The 20265-nt window shown below is 45.9% G+C and overlaps 8 protein-coding genes across 8 annotated transcripts; 4 read left to right on the forward strand and 4 right to left on the reverse strand.

The window, feature by feature from the left end:
* Window positions 1-131: 131 nt before the first annotated feature.
* Window positions 132-1127, reverse strand: TRV_03121 (uncharacterized protein; the record flags this gene model as incomplete). The annotated part of the gene is made up of 1 exon (XM_003022693.1): window positions 132-1127. The coding sequence occupies one exon, from the start codon at window positions 1125-1127 to the stop codon at window positions 132-134; it is 996 nt and encodes a 331-aa protein (XP_003022739.1).
* A 1168-nt stretch (window positions 1128-2295) lies between these two features.
* On the forward strand, window positions 2296-3230 carry TRV_03122 (uncharacterized protein; the record flags this gene model as incomplete). The annotated part of the gene is made up of 2 exons (XM_003022694.1): window positions 2296-2868; window positions 2937-3230. 2 exons carry the CDS (start codon window positions 2296-2298, stop codon window positions 3228-3230), a joined length of 867 nt encoding a protein of 288 aa, XP_003022740.1.
* A 114-nt stretch (window positions 3231-3344) lies between these two features.
* Window positions 3345-4678, reverse strand: TRV_03123 (uncharacterized protein; the record flags this gene model as incomplete). Its single annotated transcript, XM_003022695.1, has 2 exons — window positions 3345-4377; window positions 4467-4678. The coding sequence occupies 2 exons, from the start codon at window positions 4676-4678 to the stop codon at window positions 3345-3347; spliced, it is 1245 nt and encodes a 414-aa protein (XP_003022741.1).
* Window positions 4679-5337: 659 nt separating this feature from the next.
* On the reverse strand, window positions 5338-6171 carry TRV_03124 (uncharacterized protein; the record flags this gene model as incomplete). The annotated part of the gene is made up of 1 exon (XM_003022696.1): window positions 5338-6171. One exon carries the CDS (start codon window positions 6169-6171, stop codon window positions 5338-5340), a length of 834 nt encoding a protein of 277 aa, XP_003022742.1.
* A 322-nt stretch (window positions 6172-6493) lies between these two features.
* TRV_03125 (uncharacterized protein) lies at window positions 6494-7255 on the forward strand (the record flags this gene model as incomplete). The annotated part of the gene is made up of 1 exon (XM_003022697.1): window positions 6494-7255. One exon carries the CDS (start codon window positions 6494-6496, stop codon window positions 7253-7255), a length of 762 nt encoding a protein of 253 aa, XP_003022743.1.
* Window positions 7256-7343: 88 nt separating this feature from the next.
* On the reverse strand, window positions 7344-11714 carry TRV_03126 (uncharacterized protein; the record flags this gene model as incomplete). The annotated part of the gene is made up of 2 exons (XM_003022698.1): window positions 7344-11502; window positions 11599-11714. 2 exons carry the CDS (start codon window positions 11712-11714, stop codon window positions 7344-7346), a joined length of 4275 nt encoding a protein of 1424 aa, XP_003022744.1.
* Window positions 11715-12384: 670 nt separating this feature from the next.
* Window positions 12385-14856, forward strand: TRV_03127 (uncharacterized protein; the record flags this gene model as incomplete). The annotated part of the gene is made up of 4 exons (XM_003022699.1): window positions 12385-12768; window positions 12843-13771; window positions 13826-14144; window positions 14215-14856. 4 exons carry the CDS (start codon window positions 12385-12387, stop codon window positions 14854-14856), a joined length of 2274 nt encoding a protein of 757 aa, XP_003022745.1.
* A 1031-nt stretch (window positions 14857-15887) lies between these two features.
* Window positions 15888-20171, forward strand: TRV_03128 (uncharacterized protein; the record flags this gene model as incomplete). Its single annotated transcript, XM_003022700.1, has 10 exons — window positions 15888-16739; window positions 16797-16985; window positions 17047-17512; window positions 17571-17695; window positions 17893-18120; window positions 18171-18274; window positions 18328-18586; window positions 18643-18785; window positions 18923-19434; window positions 19516-20171. 10 exons carry the CDS (start codon window positions 15888-15890, stop codon window positions 20169-20171), a joined length of 3534 nt encoding a protein of 1177 aa, XP_003022746.1.
* Between the last annotated feature and the right edge of the window lie 94 nt (window positions 20172-20265).

Consider the following 20265-nt stretch of genomic DNA (forward strand, 5'->3'; position numbering starts at 1 on the left):
TACAGAATTGTAAAATCGTTAATCATGTGTCTCTATTTTATCAACGAAAATACTCTAAAAATGATGGAAAGACGACATTTCAACACCTTTAACAAATGAAATACACTTAATCAGCAGGCAGGAGGATAGTCCTAAACGGGTCCTTTCCATGGATCCGCATCTCCCAATTTCTCAACGACCAAGCCTGCGCTGCCTGGATTCTTGAAACCAGCAGCCAGCTGACGCTCATAACTGATCTGACGAAGGCGCTCTGCTTCCTTAGGGGTAAGGCGGAGATATATTTCAACACCAAGTGCGTGAAGCATAAAGGATATCCAGATAGCCGTACCAAAACTGAGGTTGAATGCTGCACCAGCCGAAGCAGGGTTGCTTAGGTTAAGTGAAGCAGGGACTGGAACCATGATGTTTGTAGAGTTTGGTGCGGTACATTGCGGGAAGAGCTTTGCTAGCTTTTCCGAAGCAGTAAGAGCATCTGAAGCACCATTTAAGAAAGTGAACCGGACTTGATCGCATGACCACACGTCGTGGCGTAGATTCGGGAGGGCTCCAAGAATAGACGCAGAGATGATGAGGCAGATTCGGATGGTAATGATACAGCCCATGTAGAACATAGTGCGTAACATCCAGGCACGATGTTGTTCGAGTTGTTTGCAGCGGATGTTGTAGAGTGCGAGGCAGAAGGAAACTGTGCAGGCTATGACAAGTGTAATCACAGCAGACTGGATATCCACGCCACCACCAAAGGAGTGTTCCATAATCATAAGGGCGCCAGCGTGTGAAATCAAAAGCAGAATAAAGATGATGTAGCCATTGATACGGTGGAACAATATCCACTTGTGTCGAATGATCGGAATAAATTGGAAGATGACAAGAATTCCGCATGGTAGCACAGCGGCAAGATGCAGAAGGAGACCAACTTTATCACGACCCATGCGCGTGAAGTACCATTGTCCAGGAACAGAATCACTCTCAAAGACGTCAAAGTTCAGGAATGAGAAACGAGCAAGAGTGAATCCAAGGAGGGCTCCAGCAAATATAAACCAAAGAATAAAATTGTACCCTTTTTTGTACCCTATTGAGTTGTGTACGGTAGAGAAGCCTTGAAGGAAGGACTCTGCAAAAGTCATATTGAACGGTATAGGTAAATGGGAGTTGTGGGCTATAGTATTGGGGTGCTGGAGATCGAGTGCAATTGAAGCTCTTAGAATCTCACTGCTAGAGACTGGGTGGACAACTGCTTTATATCTCTCATCCTTTCTGGACCAACTGGCTTGGCTTAACTCGATCACACTTCAGAATGATAAGGGGAGAGGAAAAAAAATTAATACAAGAAAGGCTGAGCAGATGGCATTGGCGTCGTACCACAAGCAAAACTATGCCAAGAGCCGCTTCGGGTTTGAGGGGACTAGGCGTGAATCCTCCAGATTCATGCTGCTTATTTTTCTTGGTTGGAAAATAAGTATGAGTGGTTGAAGCGTTGAGATGATCAACCTAGCTGCATATAACACGAGCACGGATGGCCGTCGATCACAGAGCGCTGTTTGACGTAAATATGTTTCGGCTCCTTTCACTTTTCACCCTCGCTGTTGTCTGACCTGTAATTAAAGTAGCATTTGTCAGATACTGCTCAAGGAAATTGTTGGCGCTTGCGAGCCAAAAAAGCTGTCAGCGGGCAGCAGTCACCAATTGTAACTGAGTTAAGTGGCCCAAAGTGTTGGCTAGTGGGGACAGATCCCAGTCGGAAATCGCCAACATAGTCATGTTCTGGGTCTCCTTGAACCAACGAACAGCCCGAGAGGCTGGAGGGCATTCATCCACTTTCGCAATGCGTCAATAATCAGCCGCTATGGCAGCGTGGGTGAGGGATGCATGGTACGTCCGAAGCGGCGCTCGGCACGGAGTTTAAATAGGGAATGTGCCCACAGACGTGGTGACAGCTCTTATTATTGCTGTCAAAGAAATAATAGACCGGAGTTACTCTTATTCATACCTGTGCGGAAAGTATAAGTACTTCGTACCCAATGTTGTTATTTTAAGCAGTTGGTCCAAGCCACCAGATGAAATGACTCAGCCTAGCTTCACGTGATTCATATTCGCGGCAAGGATAAATGTCTAGCCGCGAGATGCTTATATAAGCAGATCCCCTTACCTAAGCTCCAGCCCGACGTTGAATCATCACCAACAAAGGCCAACCAACCTGTAGCTGCCGACATCTACCATACTACTTAGCAGCACTTGAGCACTGGGTTTTGCTACCCCGGTTTGCTATTCGTTTGATCTACCAACACTTTCGTCATGGCCGACGAAGAGCTCCGTGCTATGATTCGGGATTTGCACCAGACTCTAGATCAGAAGCATGTGGATAGAACGGCCGCGCTCTTAAGCCGTGCAAAGCGAGCACTTCTTCAGCTAAATGCTCTCATTCCCACCAGTTCGACCCCTCATCCACTCATCTCCCTTGCTCGTGAAATCCTCGAGCTTGGTGCCATTACATCAATACGACAGAAAGATGCCCCTTCCTTTACTCGATATTATCAGCAACTACAGCCGTTTTACGACACTGAAAGGCACCTACAGGCAGCCTTTGCGGAAGATGCTGAGATAAACTTAAAAACAAGCCAACGAAGCAAGATAACCGGGCTTTACCTGCTGTTGCTCTTGAGCATGGGAAACAACACTGAGTTTCATACTGTCCTGGAGGGCCTGGTCGTGGAAGCATCTTTGAAGGGCCATCCCGTGGAGACTGACCCGTACATTAAGTACCCCGTTGAGCTGGAGAGGAGCTTGATGGAAGGTAGCTATGATAAGGTCTGGCGTGAGACTAAGTCTGAAAGGGTTCCATCAGAAGACTTTGGGCTATTCTCATCAGTATTTCCACCCCTTCCATCTTTCGTTACTTTCAGTTTTGGTAACAGACGCTAACTTCCTGTGGATAGATACTTGTTGGTACCATTCGAAGCGAAATTGCAGACTGCTCTGAAAAGGCGTACCCATCGCTTCCCGTGTCTAACGCCAAAAATCTATTGTTCCTCGACTCCGAAGGCGCCGTTGTGGAGTTTGCTAAAGAACGAGGGTGGACTTTGAAAGATGGGCGGGTATACTTCCCTAGTCAACAAGACCAGGAGGAGCAGAATACTCCTCAGAAGACTGGCAAAGAAATCACATTAACAACGGGGTCTGTAATCGAAAATACGATCGGATACGCCAGGGACCTTGAAACTATAGTTTAACAAGTAAAAAAAGAAAGAAAGAAGAAAATTAGATACCATTTTTGATATTACACTTCTCGAGAACTAAGCTGTGAATGCCAGTAATTTTCATTATTTCTCACGGCCACCATTGTATCATGTTTTATCTCTTTCGTTCATTCGGGTTGTTTCCTCATCATTTTGTATCTTGGCTTCCCATATGCAAATTCTTTTATCATAGAAGCTGCTTGACAAACATAGCAGTTTAGATGGCTCGTTGTAATCCTGCCAGACATCTGAAGCATAATTCATGCTCTTATGTTCTGTGAACTGAGCAATGATGTTGATACCCCATGTACTCCCAACCTTTGGGTGCCTCGAATAATGAACTACACGGATTACACGGGCACCGCCGTGCATACAGCTAGCCAGGATAAGATAGCTAGTCAATATTCCCTGCGATCTCTCCACGGTATTGTTCTCAACTCGGAGAAGTTTCAGTCTCCAAACGCCTCCACCGAGATTTAGATCAGTAAGTATTTGTCCGCGAGCTCCAAACTGATAGACTCGAACGTGTTGATCATAGCTTCCCGTGAGAATAATGGCCTCTCCATCTTGGTTGCATAGTGGCAAGATTGCAGTAACCCCACCTTCATGATAACGTCCCCGATCGTTCATCGGAACAGTGTCGATGTCCAAATCTGGGTCGTTCGTAAAGGTAATTTTCCGAACTTGATTGAAATCATCCCCACTGAAAAGAGAAAGTTGACCATTGTATTGCCTTTGGAATGCTAAATACCATACTTCAATTGGCATACCTTCCACACGAGTTTCTTTTATCGACTCTTGTTCAATCGTAGGGTATGCATCATGCTTCTGGAAAACAGAGATCTGTCCATCAGAAAATGAGACGGCAAAACCAACAATAGGAGCTACACTATCGTCCGCTTCCACAGGAAAGGGCGGAATCCAAGCCAGGAATAAATTGAGCTTCGTGTCATCATCGCGGACTCTGAGGGTATTCAGAAGACATAGAGATACTTCCAGTCCTGCGCTTTGCGGGTGTTTCTCAATTTTATATAAAGACACTTTCCCTGCACTCAATGCAACAGCAAAGAGGGAAGGGTCGTGTATAGAAAACTGAAGGTCAAATACGGCATGGGAGAGCGACAGCCGTTGAATCTGGCAGCTGGACGCTGTGAGTGACTTATATCCATTTATACGAAATTACTAGGAGCTCAGTGAAAGGAAGGTGACACTGCTAGGGGATAAACTTACAGGCGATAAGTCTGGGTATCTAGTTTGAATAACTGAAGGCTGCCTGAGCGGGACGACTCAGGTGACGATGCATTGGCATCAGATTCATCGACTGTCAAGAGATATGTTCCAATTACCAGGAAATTAGGGGCCGTGGGACAAAACTGGAGACAACTGGGAGGCTGGTCGAGAAATATGGTAGAGATGCTGCTGGAATTTGTGGTGGTGGACATTATCGGGAAGAGGTATGAACGTGATATGTTAATATTTCTCGTTACTTTGTCGGCAAAAATTAGTACGGAAAACGGAGGTCACCTGTTATATATGAGGGTACTTAACTAACTTGTTAGTTTTATTATTATTATCCAACTAGTTAATTAACTGTCGTGCGACTAAATGAACCAATGGTGAGTTAGTTGACAATTGATTTTGGTAACCAGTTAATAAGTTAGCCGCCGAAATGGAAACATATCGTGTACGTAAGTAATCAAAACTGCTATCTAGACATCAAATAGCTGAACCTACGCCCAGTAATGGAGTGATCGGGAAGTGATGCAGTGACCTGCCTTGCCATCACCCAAAATGATGAATTTATTGTCCATGACATATATTATCGTAAAAGAAAGATTCGCAGTATTGAATTCCGCTCCGGAGATATATGGTCGCAAGCTCCCCGATAGTATGTTCAATACTACTATTCCGACATTGAAATATGGGGTTAAGCTGCTGAATACCAGTTCTCGTCGCAGCATATAAAGACGGTGAGATAGATACGAGAGTGCGAGATACTGATGTATCCTACTTTTCAATTTCTTCGTTTTAGCAGAAACAAAAGCACCCTAGTCTTTTATACAGACGAAGTCATCAGTATAAACTGGGCAGAAGTGATACCTCATGCTTCTGGCAGTTCCTTCTTGACAATGAGTAGTTCACACTCAGCTCGAAGCTCTTTAACCCCCTTAACTTCACCCCATTTTGAAAGCAGGGACTGTATCTCGCTCCAATCTTGCTCAGCGTCATCTCTTTTTCCGGAGTCCAATAATCGTTTCAACCGTCTTGGGGAGTCCAATGCCCATAACACGGTTGCCTTTTCGGGCTTGACTGCTGTTTCATTCTGTGTCGCGCTTGCTTGTGCTGGTTTATTGGTAGATGGTCTTAGCTCTTGCTGCTCTCGAATAAGTGACATTGCTGTCTCTGCAATAAATCCAACTGCAGGAGCTAGTGTTTTTGTCATTAAAACAGGAGTTCCTTCCTCCTCTAGTATTGACCTCATTTTCCCGATAGTTTCAACAGCTTTTATAAGCTTCGAGTAATTGTCATAGACTAAGGCCTTTCGTTCTCCATCCAGAGTCTTGATGTCACTCACAAGGGAGTTTTCAGCCCGTAATATAGTAGCCAAGGATGAAGTAGCGAGTAAATGGGACACATAGTCATCTGGATCGAAATTTGGGCTGTCAAGCTCACTGTTCGAGATTTGGTTTATGGGACGTGCGCCATCTGGTGTAGGTGGAACACTCCTTGCCCTTGATTGATTTGAGGGTTCAGTTCTGCCTGGGTGCAGGTTATAATAGTCTCGTAAGGCAGCCCTGTTACGTCGTAGAGCATTACTTGGAAGGTCTGTTCTGGGAGCGAAGTTGGCGCTTTCGACCGAAGGGCGGCGAGATGATGCTGGTGTCGGGGATCGAGCGGACGCTATTGACGGGCGAGGAGAGGATACTGTTGACATTATAGAACTAGGAAGCGTTATAAAGTTATTCTTTTGGAGTGCATCATCCAAAATATAATAATACTGTTTGTGCTCCGGGAGTATGACGCTGGGGGTTATGTAGGAATGTAGGTCAGTAGCCATCAAGGCGAAAGTGGTTTGTTAGTAAGTAGTTCAGAGTTGTGGTCCGTGCGTAGTTGGTAATTATGTACTTAGTTGGCTAACTGACTTAGGTAAGCAGATTACCTAACCTGCAACGGTTTTGTTTGACTTCGCGCGTACGGAGGACATCCAGCTCCGTTGTTTTGCATCGCATCAGTCATAGTTATATTAATAGGAGAAGATGGCACCAGAGCCACATGCCTACATAAAGAAACACCTATTGAGTACGAGGTCCCTTCCAGTTTCTGAAGTATGGCTCTCAGAGCTGCTTTCTACCCAGCGACCTGGAATCACGCCTCTCCCAGCTCTAACTCAAACAGCGTTGTTCCGACTACTTGCCTCCGACTTTACGAGATCACTTGAGATACCAGTATCGAACGCGAGGCACGTACTGCCTACAGATATCTCTAACGCCAGCATCAAAGAAAGGCGTATATCTGGCCCTGTTCCTGTCCAAATTCTTGACATAGAAGACATAGGAAGCAGTGTATGGAGCCAGGTGGAAGCCATTGAGAGGATTGAGAGAGGTGAATCAATTAGGGGTAGAGAAGTTATTAGAACGGTGCCACAGGCCGTCCAGGCTGAAGAAGGAAACAGCCCCATCAACACTACAGGCGAAAGCGCAAGGCAATTGGCTCCCTCTGCTAGTTCTGGGCAGGATTCAAAATTAGGGGGGCCGCATCGCCTCATACTTCAGGACTGCAGAGGCACTAAGGTGGTAGCCATAGAGTTGAAGCCTCTACGTGCAATAAAGTTAGGGGAAACGGCAATTGGAACGAAGCTACTGATCACTAATGCTATTGTCGCTCGTGGAACGGCCCTGTTGGACCCAGAGTGTGTCACCGTCCTTGGAGGTAAAATTGAAGGGTTAGACCGTCAATGGAAAACTGGCCGGAAAGCTAGACTTCTATCAGCATTGAACCCCCCTGAAACTATCAGTTGAATAATTTAGTTAGCCCTGGGAATGGTCGTGACATTCTGAATATTAATTACTCATAAAGGCAAAATCCACCGGGTCATACGGACCAGCTTCAGGAACAACATTGGATCAACTCGTCCCAGCCATTTTTAGACCAAGGCGCCACCATAACCCCGCTTAATGCGCTTTTCCTTGTTCCTACCAGTGAATATGCCTGGCAAAGAGCCTCGGCGTCGAGCTTTCCACGAGGCGGAATGCTGACAAGTGCTGTTCGAACAGCCATTTCGGCAGCGTACCTTTCAGTAGACACTGAAGAAAGGGCCATCCAGCCTTGTGGCTGGCTTGGTGATATCATTACCGACGTCGTGGCTTGCTTCAGCATTTCAGAGGTGCGCGTTGCCTCTGCTTCTGCCTCATATCTTAGAGCTGGGATGCTTGCGAGCAATTTCACAATTTTTCCGATGCTATGAGTATCTAGATCAGTCCTTGCCCTCATGGCTTGGAGATCCGACTCTACAGCCTCAATGGTGTCCTCATCCGTATCTAGAAGGCCAATGACTCCTAGCAGAGTGATAGCTCCCACGTGTTCTGGGTATTTTTCAACACACTCGAAAAGTTGTTCTCGAGCAACTAGCCTCTCCTCGTCTCCGCCCTTTGCCCACAGTACCTGCGCAAGCAGGCATGTAACATCTGGTGAATTATTAGCCCCTTGAATCGCATCACGGAACATCTCAATAGATTCATCCATTCGACCAAGATAGTAGAATGCCAGGCCAGCTGTTAAATGGGCTGATAGTCTAATCACTTGATATAGTCCACCATGGCATTCATGTATCCCTTCTTCTACCATCAAATTTAGTGCTGTTTCTGCACTGTCTGCAGCTTCTTTATATTCAAGGCGCCCCAGCTGTATTCGCGCCAAGTCAGCAGACGCTTGGGCATACTTTAGCAGCGAACCGATGGACTCTGTTGACTCATATGCCGCCTCCACCCCTGAACACACCGTCTCTAAGTCTGAAATGCAGTCTTCAAGGTCTCCGGTCCGTTCCGCAAAAAGTGATGAGAGATGGTAATGGAATAGTTCAGAAGGGTCCACGGAGCGCAGCTGACGTAGGCCAAATAAGGGTTGGAGTAGTTGAGCTGGTGTAGGTTCGGGACTACTACTGATGTCATCAAACATAGATATGGCATATTGCTGCTTTGCAAAAGCTCCACTCGAATTCCCAAGCCCAAACGCATGTGTAAATAGTTCCCTTGCCTCGACAGCATCTCCAATAAGCATGGCCAATAATCCCTGGCCTAGCCAGGCATTTGAGTGGTCTGGGTCAGCAGATTGCGAGCGAGTGAACGCTTCATTTGCTAATTGATAATCATCATTTAGGAGATAAAATGCTCCAAGATTAGCCCATACGAATGCATTCCGCTCGTTGAGGTGAAGACTACGAACGAACGCATGCTGGGCTACCTTTGGACTTTGTGACGCAGTAGCAATACCCAGTGCATTCCAAAAATCAGCATTGCCAGCTTCAAGTTCGATTGCCTTTTTAAAACACCGAGTTGCAGCTTTGATGAACCCTGTCCGCTTATTACTTCTTGGGCCTTTCAAAAACGATGATCGTTGCATGTGAGCTCTATACTCAGCCCAACCTAGATTATACCAGGCTAATGCCTGGGCGTGGGTATCTTTTGCGGTAGCAGATAGCGCATACTTGAAGGCTAGAATAGTTGAATATATGGAAATGACCTGGGCCGTTTCGTTACTACCCAGCAAACTTTCAAACAACGTGTCAAAGTTCTCCCCAATTCCGTCAAGGTTGGAAAGAATGTTGAAAGCGGTAACGTCGCAAGTCGTTTTGAGTACTGCCCTAAAAGGTGCGATTGGTAAATATGACGACTTGTTGCTTATCCAGGAAAATATAGAGAAAGCATCACCAATTGACTTCCATAAGTTGAATCCGTTAGGGTGGTAATTTGTAATAGATAAGCCGGTCTCGATTGCTCGCTTCGCTGTCTCAGTGGCTTCCCCAAAAAAACCGGACTCAGCTGCCTTCCATGCACTCTCAGTAAGAGTTTGCAGCAATGCAACAGATACCCCAAACTCCTCAATTCTCAGATGTGTGACATCTTCATACATCATTATTGCCTGCGCGTAATTCCCGAGCTCTCTTTCTAAATTCGCCATCATATACTTAGAGTACCATATTTGTCCTCGTTCAGACTCCGGCAAAGTGCATTCCAATGATTGCGCATTCCTGAATGCTCTGGTAGCCGCAATGTATCGCCCTGAGTTATAATAGCTTTCACCCAAGCCCACCCAGCACTGGTAATCATTGGGCGATATTCTTAGTGCCGTTTGAAAATGGACAATACTCTTTGCGTAGAGTTGTCTGTTTATTTCAACAACACCTAAGACAGCGAAAGGCCAGCTATAGCCAGGCCTCTTGGATCCTGGAGAAGGCTTTGCTTTGCCTGAATCCACAACTCTTTGAGCAATGGCCTCAACCAGATCCCAGTCACCTTGAGCAGCGAATTCTCGTGCTAAGCGCTCAGCTGCCATTACCTCAGAAGATGAGAGTTCCACGGCCTTATGAAAGCATCTCTGGGATCTCTTCTTATCCTTCTTGTAATCGGCATAATACACCCCGAGGCTAGAATAGGCTGGTGCATAGTTCATATCCGCCTGAATGGCGGCCAGAAACTTGGAGTAAGCGCCATTGCGGGTTTTTCTTGCTGAAGGGGATGGATCCAGCTCCCACTCACAAAAACCGATGCGGTATAAAACTTCAGCCCTTAAGTTATGCCAGCGTGAACCCGGGCATTGAACAAGGGGCAAGGTTTCCTCGAACCCTTTCAAGGCAGCCGCCAGTTCCCCGTTTTGCACCTTGCACCAGAATAACTCGCTGCGGACCTTGGCATTATTTTCATCTCTGATCAATGCTTGAGCTAGTAAATCCATAGCGGCAGCAAAGTCGTGGCTCTCCTCCAGGATCAGCCCTAGCCCAAGAAGGCAGTTATCTTCTTGGGGCTTCCTTGAAAGTATATCTTGAAATATGGCTTTAGCTTCCGGGTGATGTCTTGGGGACTGATGTGGGATTAGGGCAGTAGCAAGCAAGATATTCAATGAATCATCAATGTTCTGGAGTTTAAGTCCGGTGTCATGTCTTATTGTAGAGTTGATGGCCAAGCCACTCCGAGAGACCTTGATAACCGTCTGGAATTCCCCAAGATGAGAATATACTGCCCCCATGATTCGATGAGCCAAGACCGAGTCAGAAGCTTGGTCTAAGCCCTCTGCCATTATTAACAGATGATCTGCTACCATATATTGGGCCTCTATTTCAGGGTTCTCGGTCGTGTTCGTTCCATCAACATCATTGTATAGGTTTTGATAAGGAAATGGGGAAAGGTTAGTATAGAGAAAGCCGTTGAGAATCTTACTAAGGCCATGGTCGGGAAACAAGCGGATGAAATCCCTAAGCAGGGTAACATCTAGACTAGAGAGTTCTTCGGTGTCGGTCCAGTCGAATGTAATTCTCCAAGCCAGCTCGAACGGGTGTTTGATAATTACCATATCGCGCGCCGCCTTCACAACCAATTCTCTGCCTGTGGGTTTCTCCTTGGAAGGAAGAATGCGGAGGTGGTCATAATGTCTCTGAAGCAGCTTTTCTTCATAGTAACGGCGTGTCTCGTCATCATGTGTCCAATCAATAATCCCTTGGTATAGCTCGTTGAGTACACTGCGGTTGAAAGCTTCACGTTTTACTTCAGTAGTAACCTGATCAATCCTTGCGCCTAGCCTAGTCCTACGCTCACCTATCTCACGATTGATGAACTCTTTCTCTTCCTGCTCGGCGAGCTCAGCTACACGCAGATATGTCTCTGAAGGTCTAGGGGCCAACCCCTCTACACACTTGTAGATCGGGCTAGTGGGTAGCCGTAGTTGAAGGGCATGGATATACTGAAGCTTCGACCCATGCAATTTCACAAAGTTGATATATTTTTCCAGCACTCCATGAGCTCGGCCATACTCCTCACTAGCAAAAGGGTTAGTCATTTCATCATTATACTTCAAGAGGCATAGCAGGTATGCATACGTATCCGCAAAGATATTGCAGAGGCGCTCTACAGCTGTCTCATATGCCTCCAACCTTTTCCGGCCCTGTGACTCGTAGAGTGCCACCAGGCCCTGCCAGGCAGTCTTATCGCTATCTTTTATCTTGATAGCCGACTCATACGCTTTTTCAGATGCATCGTACTCGTTAAGCTTCTCTCTGGCTAGGCCTAAGAAGATGTGCCTTATAAGGTTGCGTTTGAATCAGCAGTTGCATTAAGTAGCGACAGGGGAACGAACTACCGCAGCAACATACGCGTGATAGTTTTTGGGATCTTGAGTGCAAAGCTCAGATGCCTTTACAGCTGCCTGGGAGTAGTCTCCTGCATCTAGATCCGCCCTGATTGCCTTCAAGGCGCTCTTAGGAGCCATGATTCGTGGGCTGGCTTGCCTTTTCTCACCCTTTGGAGAAGTAATTCTCTAGTTATAGGTATGTTAGTTGACTAGTTAGTTAGTTAGCCCTCTGAATATCAGGTCCCACCTAGTCCTCCAGCTTGGTGGTCTTGGGTCCTAGTGCATGGTCCCCATGAATACAAAAAGTATGGCAAAAGCGTTTGAAGCTGAGATGTTAGTTCATCTCGAGTTGTCCTCTCAGTTAAAGTAAGGAAGTATTGGAAGTTGAGGTTGATGCTTTGTCATGTGGATTGCACGTGGCACCTCTAAAACATGCCCAAGACCGCTTAGTCACTGCGTCATCGGTGGAGCCCCAAAGCAGTAAGTGTCCACGAGCTGGGCTGCGCGAAGGTCACTCGGCACTTCCGGTGCAACCGCCAGTTTCTCCCTGCCCAGGAGAGACTGTTTCCCGTCCTCTTCATCTCCTCCCCTGCCTACGCAGTATATACACGGCGGTGAGATGTGGTGCATGATATAGGATATTCTCTGTTAGTTAATAGTTAGTTACACCTTTTGTTCTGTTTTTCTCTTTCGTTTCGTTTCCTAAACTACTTTGCTCCCGCAGCTGGTCATCGAGTTGAGCTCGTCCGGCTGCCTGCTCAACCAAACGCCCTTACCTGCCAGCCTCGCTGTGTGAACAGGACGACCGATGGCCCCTCTCAGACTCCGAGTCGAAGGGAATGTTTTCCGTGACCCTCACAACCGAGAAGTCATCCTAAGAGGAATTAATCTCGATGCAACAGCGAAATATCCCAGAATTCCCGATGTTCCGTCACACGAGGTCAACGGGTTCTTCGACGCGGACGATGTCTCCTTTGTAAATAGACCGTTTACTCTTGAAGACTCGCACACACATTTCTCTAGGCTAAAGAAATGGGGGTACAATCACATCCGGTATGTGTTTACGTGGGAGGCAATCGAGCACACTGGACCCGGCCAGTATGACGAGGAGTGGATTACATTCACCATCGAACTACTAAGGATTGCAGGATTGTATGGTTTCTATGTATATATGGATCCACATCAGGATGTGGTAAGTAACAGATTCCATGCTTTGAATACAGCTCCTGTCCGTGTATGATCTTCCGGCTAACTGTCATTTACTAGTGGTCTCGTTTCTCAGGTGGTTCTGGAGCACCGTTATGGACACTGTACGCTGCCGGGCTCGATCCACGGAATTTCCATGATACGCAAGCTGCCTTAGTCCAAAATACGTATCCGGATCCTGCTGCGTTCCCAAAGATGATCTGGAGTACCAATTATACTAGACTTGTCTGCCAAACGATGTTTACGCTGTTCTGGGCTGGGAAGGACTTTGCCCCAAAGGCAATAATTAACGGGATGAATATCCAGGACTATCTTCAAACCCATTTTATTGCTGCCTGCAAGCATCTGGCGGTCAGAATTCACGAGGCGGGGGACTTGGAAGATGACGTGGTGATTGGATGGGAGAATGTTAATGAGCCTCATAGGGGTATGATCGGAATACCGGATATTTCTGTCATTCCAGCCGATCAACAATTGCAACTTGGGACGTCTCCCACCGCATTTCAAGGAATGATGATAGGCTCAGGATTTCCTTGTGAAGTGACTCAATGGGAGTTTGGTACATTCGGACCGCATCAAACAGGCAGGACGTTAGTTGATCCAGAAGGCAAATCAGTCTGGTCGAAGGTCGACCGTGCCGATCAGTATGGATGGAAAAGAGATCCGCAGTGGAAGCTCGGGGAATGTATCTGGGCGCAACATGGAGTTTGGGACCCTGCTACGCTTACTCTTTTACGGAGTAATTACTTTGGTACCCACCCCAGAACTGGACAGGCCCTCGATTATGAAGGTTTCATCAATACATACTTTCTAGAGCATTATCGAAAGTATCGTGATGCTCTACGAAGTGTTCATAAAGATACCATTATGTTCTGTCAGCCACCGGTCCTAGAAATCCCACCCACCATCAAGGGAACCGTGGATGACGACCCCAATATGGTCCATGCTGTCCATTTCTATGATGGGCTTACCCTGATGTCAAAACACTGGTGAGCTAATGTCATGTAAAACAGGCCCAAAGTTTTCCATTAACTCTTCTATAGGAACAGATATTATAACGTTGACGTAGTGGGTATACTACGTGGAAAATACTGGATTCCGGCCTTTGGGCTTAAAATTGGTGAAACTGCTATTCGAAATTCTTTTCGCGACCAACTGCATTACCTCCGCGAAGAAAGCTATAAAAACATGGGCAATCATCCGCTTTTGCTGACCGAAACAGGCATCCCTTATGACATGGATGACAAGTATGCGTACAAGACCGGGGATTATTCTAGTCAAATAAGTGCCATGGATGCAAATCATTTTGGTATCGAGGGCTGTGGAGGAAATGGGTACAGTCTCTGGACTTATGCTAGTGAGGTATGAGAGGTTTCATATATAATCTCGATCTAAAGAACTAGGCATTAACTGTTTCTGGGAAATAAAATAGAATTCACACAAGTGGGGAGACAACTGGAACGGCGAGGATCTTTCAATCTACTCCCCGGACGATTTGGAACTGCCAATCGCGAAATCCCTAGAATCCGGTATGACTTTGTTGGACCCTTCCTCTCCATCATTTTCACAGAGCAGAGCCGACTCACAAGCTATTCGGGTTGAACCGAGTAATTTGAAAGCAGCTCTTCCTGCTGCCTCGATTACCACAAAGCCCCAGCTAAAAGAAAGTGGAGAACACCGGGGATTTCGTGCTGTTGAAGCCTTTGTACGCCCTGGCCCAGAAGCTGTTCATGGTCGTATAACGAAACATGGCTTCGATCTTCAGAACTGCACCTTTACGCTATCCTTGACTGCCGACTCGCCTACCGCCTCCGGTGCACCGACTCTCATCTTCCTCCCGGAATTGCACTTTCCAAAGGACAGGTCGACTGTCAATGTAAGTGGAGGGAAATGGGAGATTTTCTCTCTGGAGTTCCAGCACGGAAGCATTCAATTCTTGAATTGGTGGCACGCCGCAGGAGACCAGACCATACAAATCCACGGTGTCAAACGCGAGCTCTCCGCCATCGTCAGTCCACATGACGACGAGGGATACATTGAGCAGTGCAAGCAACATTCATGCATTGTAATGTAAAATCGTTTAGATCAGAGCTTGGTTGATATCTTCCAGAGTTTGTTTCGGTTTTCCCCCTTTCCACCTGGTACTTTCCCCTTGCTATCCTTTTCCCTTTTTACCTTTCACATTCCGATATCTTTCCTTCCATCATGTGTCCTGTATATTTGTCTTCTACACTGTTTCTAGCGTGAGTGTGATAGGTACATACGAATACATACTTGATGAACCACACGCAAGATACAGCAGGCTCTATGGTACGAACTTTCTTGTTATGGTATACTAAGGTACTCCGTAGCAAATGCCGTCTCTCCAACACGTCTCTTCACTGTTTCTTCTAGGTAAAATCATATTTTTGGTGCGGATTATAATGTGCGTATTTATTATTCTCCCCCATGACTTTTGCGCCAAATAAATTCAATCATAGTAATGGATCTGGCTTAGTTAAATAAACACTTTTGACGTCTTACTAACCAAGGAGGATTCGGTTTGTAACTAAGTTACTAGTTATGTAACAGTCTAATCTCACTAATATTATATTGTAAACAAACAGCCAACGGGCTCCGATATAAAAATATTAGCCAGTAGGTAACTATAATCCTTCACAAAACCTCACTTCTTCCATTGTTATCTTCTTTTCATCGTTAACTCATCTGAACATTGGAACAAGCCCTGCGACTGCCGACTCAAACCTCGAAATTTGGCATTGAAAAACTCTTCACTACTCCGTACGGCCCCCAGGCACCCACACCAACCAGGGAATAACTAACTAGTTGATTATAGTTGATTAACTAACTAAAGAAAGGAATAATAACTAGAAAAAAAAAAAAAGAAAGAAAGAAAGCAAGAAAAGAGAGAGGAAAAAAAAAAAAAAAAAGACGAAAGAGAGAGAGAGAGAGAAAACTGGGGAAAGAGGGTAAAGAGAGGAACAAACATCCCGACCAAACTTCGGCCGCGTTCCCCAGAAGATCAAACAAAAAAGATACCTCTGTATAGTCATCTGGATAACAAGTCTACTGGTGACGGAAACCGAAGCAGCGGGCGGTGGTGGAATGGCTGACTCTATCCAGCCCAGCGACGGGAACGAGAACACGGCCCCTCAGCTAGCAAATATCATCCAGGCTCTTGATGTTATACATTCCCCCGCCTCCTCGAATGAAGTCAGGAAGCAAGCCTCAGAGTTTCTCGAGCAGCAGAAGCATGAAAAGGCCGCTCTGCAAAATGGCTACTTTTTGGCTGCGGAAAAGAGCCATTCCCCTGTAGTCCAGCACCTCGGACTTTCATTCCTGGAGCATGTTTTGCGGTACAAATTCCTGGAGCTGTCTCCAGACGAGGTGAACCATACCAGGGGTCTTGTCATGAGTCTGGCTGAAGGTTTGCGGTGCCAGGATCCTTCTTACATCCGCAACAAAGTGGCTTCGTTATGGGTTGAACTTGCAAAGCGTACCTGGGGTCTGGAGTGGCCGCAGATGGATGAATCTTTGATGCATCTATGGAATGCGACATTTACCCATAAAGAACTTGTGCTGACTGTACTGGAGACTCTATCAGAGGACACAATCCATCAGGAAGACACAGCGTCATCCCTTAGAGGAACTGATTTAAACAGAGCTCTAGTGGAAATTTGCACACCCTATGACGTTTTCAAAGTGGCGTACCCAAAAAGGGACCATCATACTGAAATCCGCAGTGGGAGCGAGGGCTGGCTCTTCAGGGTCTCATATTTCTTAAGTGACTGTGTACGGAATTTCCATGCATCGACGGAAGCCAAAACTTGTGCATTAAAGTCATTGAGTTGTCTGCGTTCGCTTGTTGCCTGGGTTATACCAATGGCCATCGATTCATCTCAGTGCGTCATAGCCATTTGTAATGCACTCGAAGTTGAGGATGATGCAGTTCTTCTGGTAAGCTAGACAGCTGTTCCTAGTTTGAAATAATCAATACTAATCAGTGAGACACAGGCGGCGGTCGAGGCGTTACACTCGTTATATGGAAGATCAACTTATAATATTGAGGAGTTCCAAAGGCTTGTGAACATAATATATCAAAATGATCATCTTAACCTCCTGAGGAAATTATATGAATGGTCGATTGTCGGCGCAGATAACATTATTGAGTCGAAATACTCTATATCCAAAAAGCTATCCGAGGTTTGCCTGCCGTCGAATCCGAGCAGATGTCTAATTATGTCCGGCTAACTGATTGTCGCAGTTGGTCTCCTATATCGCCGGTTTTCTCGAAGAGAAATCGACAGATTTCACGAAATCAGTTGACCTTCCTATCTTTTTCTCCTTTCTCATTAGTATACTCCAGAATCCAAGTCTTGTTGTGTCCATACCAGTACTTCATTCATGGTCCAGACTACTTGCCTCAAGCCATATAGGTGGATTGAATATTGTCAACAACCTAATAGGGCAGCTACTGCAGATCTGTTCTCAGCGGCTCGTACGATACGAGGCACTTCCAGAGGATTCAGATGACCCAACCATGGTATTTCTTAGCGAGGATATTGATACTATACCCGAACGCCATGCCTTTGTTGGAAATTACCGGCGGTACTGCAGTCAAGTCATTGAAGTTATCGTTCAAAAACACACACTTGAGGCAATTCCTCATATCCTCGCTGGGGTCAATAGCGCCCTGGATAACGTATATGCAGGGAATGCTCCATTCAACGGTAAGGAATCTAGTACTTTATAGTTCCTCTTTTTGAATAACTAACTGAATTTAAATAGTGGCTACCTTTCAGAAGCAATCAATACCTGCCCTCCGTGCTGATATCCAATTTACGGTAGTTGAGGCAATGTTGAAGGGTTACCTCAAATGGAAAGGATCATTGGGCTCAAACCCTCAACTAGATGTAAGTAATGGTTTGTTTTGGTTCCAATTGGAATTGAATCCATAACCGGTGCTGATACCAGGGAAAAATAGGAACAACAGCGTCTAGACTTAGAGAGCACACTTGAAAACTGGGCCATGGATCTGATGAACCGTAATTTTGAGGTATAATTTTAATATCACTCTATCGAGGCTGGAATATTTGGTATTAACATCAAGCAGGACCCATGCATAAAACAACGAGTGCTACGATTATGCGTTGACATTTCAGCAAAGGCTCTGGTAGATCGACCAAGTTACGCGCTGAAAATCCTCGAGCATATATTGATGGTCCAGATACCCGATCACCCAGAATATTCTGCGTATTCGGAGTCAGTGAGAGAACTCTATAATATGGCCACCTACGAGATTCGGAGGCTTGCGATTAGATACGCTGACTACTTTGCCGTAAGTAGTTTGCTTCTTACCTTGACGAAATGTACTTACCTCCGCCTTAGAATTACTACGAGCCGCTAGAACAAAAAGCACAGGAAATTGGGAAAAGGCCGAATGACGAGGGACGTCCTCATATGGAGCTATCTGCGATCCTCTTGATTATCATGTGGGTTTTATATATCCTTGAAATTGTTTACAGCATATCTAACTGCATTGCAGGCAGCGTGCTCGGAGCGTGGATCCGTATATCAGACAAGCCCGATTGAACTCTTTTGTTGAACCAATCAAACAGGCGTGGACTAATCAAGAACTAAAGCTGGTACTGGGTTCATTCAAGGGGTTTTATGATGTCCTTGGTTTGGATAAAGTACACCCTTACCTTCAGAAACGTGAAGCCCAGAAGATAGAGGATTGGACTGCCGTTCCACTCGACGCCGAAGGCATACATATCCAGGAAGATTTAAGTAAAAAATTCCAGGTATTTATAAGAATTCAGATATTGATAATAATATACTGACAACTGTGACTGTCCAGGAGTTACCCCTGCGCCCTACTCGCACACTACTCGCTGTATCAACGGAGAAGGTGAAAAAAGATGAGCCAGCATACCAGATTGCCCTTGACCTATGGAAAGATACTATTCCCCTAATCTTGCCGACTATTCTCCAGCTTATTAGGTATGATAATTACTCTCTGTGAACCATTATACATATTCTAACTATACCAGTCATGCGCATGCTTTTCATAATCCTGATAATTGGGAAGGTCTTCCCGAGGACATGCGCCCCGTCGTTGGTCGAATTTTGACAGATAGATTCTGGCAAGCCGGTATTTCAAGTGGAAGCAGGCAGGAATTCTACTCTAAAATAGCTGGGTCAAAAACTACGCTAGAAGGGCTTTCATCATCTGTTCGCGGAAAAGTGAGAGCCGTCAGAGAAGCATGCTATTCGGTTCTTTTCAGCATGAGCCGGCTAGAAAATTATTTCTACGGGTTTCCCGAACTTCCTGTTCCCCTTTCGCAGGCGCTATACAAAGATGCTTTCTCCCTGTCTTCACACCAATTTTCGGTCCTCTTAAATATCTCACGGTGTCTAATAGATGATTGCCCGTCGAATGCCCGCGCTGATTTCTTACCCCCGATGATGTCCGCGTTATTTTCACAGCTTGACAAGAAAGTTACTAGCGAGTGGGATATAATCCAGCGCCGAAGGATAGGTATCGTTGATGATGACCTTACGGAGGAAATGAAAGACGAAAGTATCCTCAGACAATTGACATACTCTGCTGTCATCATGGTGGCTAGCTTCCTGGATCCCGAGCGAGAAGGTTGGTCATTCCTAGTACTGGCCATTAATATATACTAGCTGCTAACATAGCCTTAAGGGACTCAAGACCCTTCAAAAACAGGAGAGCTCAAGGCTACCGATGGAGGGCAGCCTGAAACAATGCGAAGTTTCATTATATCATCCACCGAGATCCTTGAGCCGGTTCTTTTATTCTGCACACATGCCTTGCAAATGCATGACACACGTTGCTGCGTTATTATAACCCGCGTTATTCGATCCATGCTAACGGAATTCGTTCCTGCGACCGACACTCCAACAGCTGCTACCATTCGGGAATTCATCAGTACTGAAGTTTTGAAAGCGTGTATAAACTCTGTTCATGACCCATATTTTGTGGACATGCAAAAGGATCTAGCACAGCTCATATCTTCTATATGGATTTTATATGGCCCAACAACAAACACTCCTAGATCTATCATTCTGAGCTTGCCAGGAATGCTAGAACAGAAGGTGAAAGCAGCGGAGGTCGCACTTCACGGTTCAGCCTCAAGCAGACAGCAGAAAGCCATCATCCTGGATCTGCTGGAGGGTGTTCGAGGAGTGAGGATCAGTGAGCAAGGACGCATTTTGGGTACGGCCGTCAATCGTCGGAAGGAACGCAGCTCAATGCAGGCGAGATATATGTCTACAGAAATGGAGGGAGAAGAAGCCAAGAAAGTTGACATAAATGACGGGGCTGACCTAACGTTTGTAGCCGATATGTTCAATCAGGCTTAATTGTTGCGAGGCCCAGCGAGCTTGTTTAAGTCAGCCGGTTAAAGCTGCTGTGAAGGATGGGGGTATTTCACCTAAGGCCATTATTATATACTAC

Source organism: Trichophyton verrucosum (genome assembly GCF_000151505.1).
Source record: "Trichophyton verrucosum HKI 0517 chromosome Unknown contig00264_1.f1.exp, whole genome shotgun sequence".
Classification (NCBI taxonomy): Eukaryota; Fungi; Ascomycota; class Eurotiomycetes; order Onygenales; family Arthrodermataceae; genus Trichophyton; species Trichophyton verrucosum.